At 41.7% G+C, this 3,496-nt stretch overlaps 1 protein-coding gene across 1 annotated transcript in view; it reads right to left on the bottom strand.

Moving 5' to 3' along the window:
- Positions 1–3,496, bottom strand: part of CCDC30 (coiled-coil domain containing 30) — a 218,587-nt gene that overhangs the window by 207,965 nt on the left and 7,126 nt on the right. Inside the window, 1 exon segment of the mRNA XM_042782917.1 lies at positions 381–496. Coding sequence (XP_042638851.1) covers positions 381–496 — 116 coding nt within the window.

Raw genomic sequence — 3,496 nt, 5'->3', positions numbered from 1 at the left:
CACAATCTCTCTTTCGCTTACAGAAGTAATGGTATTTGGGATGTACCCGTCCTGAACTTTTTCATATATGAATACATATAGATGCACATACGTAATGTATATATATATATAATATAATATCCTTATTTAAAAGTTCCTAAATTGACACAATGGCAATACTATTGGCACGGGTAGTCAAAACGTGTAAGATACAAATACCTGTAGAATGCATCTAAGTCAAAGTGTGGCACAGAAAACCATTTTGCCTGGGATGCTATAGCCACCAGTATCAGTCCTCACTAATGACCAACTTATATGATGTACATCTATGTTACTGTAGCTGCTGAAAGTTACTATATATACATTTAAATAAATTCTAACAACTAAACTAAATAACTTACCTCTTCTCCAAGCATTTTTTTTTCTGAGTCAAGGGATCGAATCCGACTTCTTAAGGCCAGAATTTCTTCATTCAGTCTCTGATTATGTTCCTTTGCTTTCTGTAGCTCAACTGAATCTAAATCAGAGAAGAAAATAGTTTACTAACTGAATTAAAGGTTTAATTTGGAGACATTAACTCTAAAAACTAAGGAAGTGCTATTTCCTGCCCTTCTTATCAGTCCCACCATGTCTCTCACATGTGGCCCCCTGCACAGTGGTACCACTAGATCTTCTAGCCCAGTCCTAGAATATTCTATCAATCTATCAAAACAGAACTGGTGTTTTTCATTTATCACAACAGACTAATGAATTGGACTTTTTCAATGTAGAGTTGCTACCAATAGAGGCTATTTTTAAGAATTATTTTAAAATAGTTTAGCCTCCCTTCTTACTATGAGTCAGAATATACAGCTCTACTATATACACATATACATATCACATATATACAACAACACAACGTACTGCCGTGGAGTCACATCCGACTCACAGTGACCCCTCCTTGGGTTTCCAAGGTGGTCGAGGTGTTATCACTAAGGAAGTAGATTGCCCAACCTTCCTTCCAAGGAGTGGCTGGTGTGTTTGAACCGCCAACTTCTGGTTAGCAGTCAAATGCTTAGGCACTGTGCCACCAAAGCTCCCATACCCATACACATATATACCAAAAACCACAGTGCCATCAAGTCAGATCCGACTAATAGCGACCCCTCCTTGGGATTCTAAGGTTGTATCACTATGGAAGTAGATTGCCCAACCTTCCTTCCAAGGAGTGGCTGGTGGGTTTGAACCACCAGCCTTCAGGTTAGCAGTCTAATGCCTTAGGCACTAGACCACCAGAGCTCCTATACATATATATAGACAACATTATATATATATATATAATTGTGATTTGGGTGGAAGTTTACAGACCAAATTCACTTTCTATACAGCAGTTCACATACACTTTATGTCTCATGACATTGACTACAATTCACCACAATGCAACAGCTCCCCTCCACTTCCTCCCCGTAGTTACCTCTTCCCTGTGTCCTCCCCTTCCATGCACTCCTGCACCCTGAGCTATACCCCTGCACATTCACAGCCCTTCTATTTTCCCATGACTATTCTCTCCAAGGAGTGTATCTACCTAATGTCAATGTTCACTTGTTATGTGTCTTTTGTCTGGCTGGAAGCCACAGGTGTGGGTTCAATTCTAGACCTGAAGGGCAGCTAGGGGCCATAGTCTCAGTGGTTCCTTCAGGCTCTATCAGACCAGCAAACCTGGTCCCTTTTTTTTTTTTTTAAAATGATTTTGAGTTTTGTTCCACATTGCTCTCCCACTCTATCCAGGATCTCCTACATAGATCTCCCCCTGAATGGTTGACAGTGGTAGCCGGGCACCATCTAGTTCTTCTGGTCTCATAGTTGTATAGGCTGAGGATCACATGGTGTACCAGTCACTTGGACTATTTCTTCCACGAATCTTTGGTTTTCTTCATTATTCTTTGCTCTGGATGAGGAGAGACCCATTGTTGCATCTACATAGCCACTTGCAAACTTTTAAGATCCCAGTCACTACTCACCAAAGTAGGATGTGGCACAATATTTTTGTGTAGGATGTTATGCTAATTGAGCTTGATGTCCCCTGTGACTATGGTCCTGAGCCCACAGGTCCAACTACTCGCTCCCTGTGGGTAGCTAACTGCAGCCAAGAAGTGACTACTGTCTTGCCCTTTGTCAGCTCTACTGTATACCTGGGAATTCTTACAGAACATACCAATACAGTAAAAATATTGTCTACCAACTCTATACATGTTCTTGGGCACACAACGCCCTGCAGAGACATACCTAACAGTTCAGCCTGTCCACCCATTTATCCACCTGTATATCCATATTTGCCTTCAGTGACAACGCAGTACTGTATGTACAAAAGGGTTCATCTTTGTTGTCTGTACCTCCAATGCACCTCTCTATGTTTTCCTCTTCCTCAATGCCACCACGTTGATCACTCACATTTGATACATTGCCCTTCTCTTCACCCAAATGAATGCTTGTCTTTACCTATCTAACAGTGTTCCCTGCTGTGTTAGACTGGGTTCTCTAGAGAAACAAAACCAGTAAAGCTTATATATAGAGAGAGAGAGAGAAAGAGAAATTTATCTTAGGAAAATGGCTCACACACTTAAAGAAGCTGGCAAGTCCAAAGTTCTTGGATCAAACATCAAGCTGGAGGCTTTTCCCAACTCATGCAGCTGCTGGGGCTGAGGAGCTCAAGGTTGCCAGGCCGTATACTGGCTGTTGATTCCAATGAATGACGAATCCAAGATCTCCAGGCCGAATGGTGGATTGTTCGCTCACGGACAATTGTAGGCAGAATCCTGATCCACAGAAGAGTGTCTCTTTTTCCAGGATGTCCATAAATGTACTGGAAGCAGGCCACACCCCCAGGGAAACGCCCTTTCAATGGACTGGCTGCTCAAAACACATACATCTGATCCCATCATTGGAACAACCCACAACACAATTGCTTAAACCACACAGAATTGTGGTCCAGCCAAGTTGACACAAAGCTCCAACTATCACACCTCCCCTTCCCTCCCACCCCTGGTAACCATCAAAGAAAATTTCCTTCCATATATAAACCTTTCCTTGACTTACAATAACGGGCTAATACAATATTTGTCCTTCTGTGATTGACTTTTTTCACTCAGCATAATGTCCTCCAGGTTCATTCACGTCACGCCGTGTTTTTCTGATTCTATGTTATTCTTTAGGGTTGCATAGAATTTCATTGTGTGTATGCATTGTAGTTTGTTATCCATTCTTCAGTTGATGGACACCTAGGTTGCTTCCATATTTTGGCTACTGTAAATAGTGTTGCAATGAACATGGGTGGGCATATGTCTGTTCTTGTCCTGGCTCTCACTTCTTTAGGATATACAGCTAGTAATGGAATAGCTGGGTCAAATGGTTATTTCTAATTCCAACTTTTAAGGAATTGCCACACTGTTTTCCACAGTGGTTGTATCATTTGACAGTCCCACCAGCAGTGTATGAGAGTACCAATCTCTCCACATCCTTGCCAGCATTTGTTATTTTC

Source organism: Orycteropus afer, unplaced genomic scaffold, assembly GCF_000298275.1.
Source record: "Orycteropus afer afer isolate SDZICR_OR568_19922 unplaced genomic scaffold, OryAfe1.0 scaffold00510, whole genome shotgun sequence".
NCBI classification, from domain to species: domain Eukaryota; kingdom Metazoa; phylum Chordata; class Mammalia; order Tubulidentata; family Orycteropodidae; genus Orycteropus; species Orycteropus afer.
The sequence above is the reverse complement of the archived record's forward strand: the minus strand, read 5'-3'. Positions and strand labels throughout refer to the sequence as shown.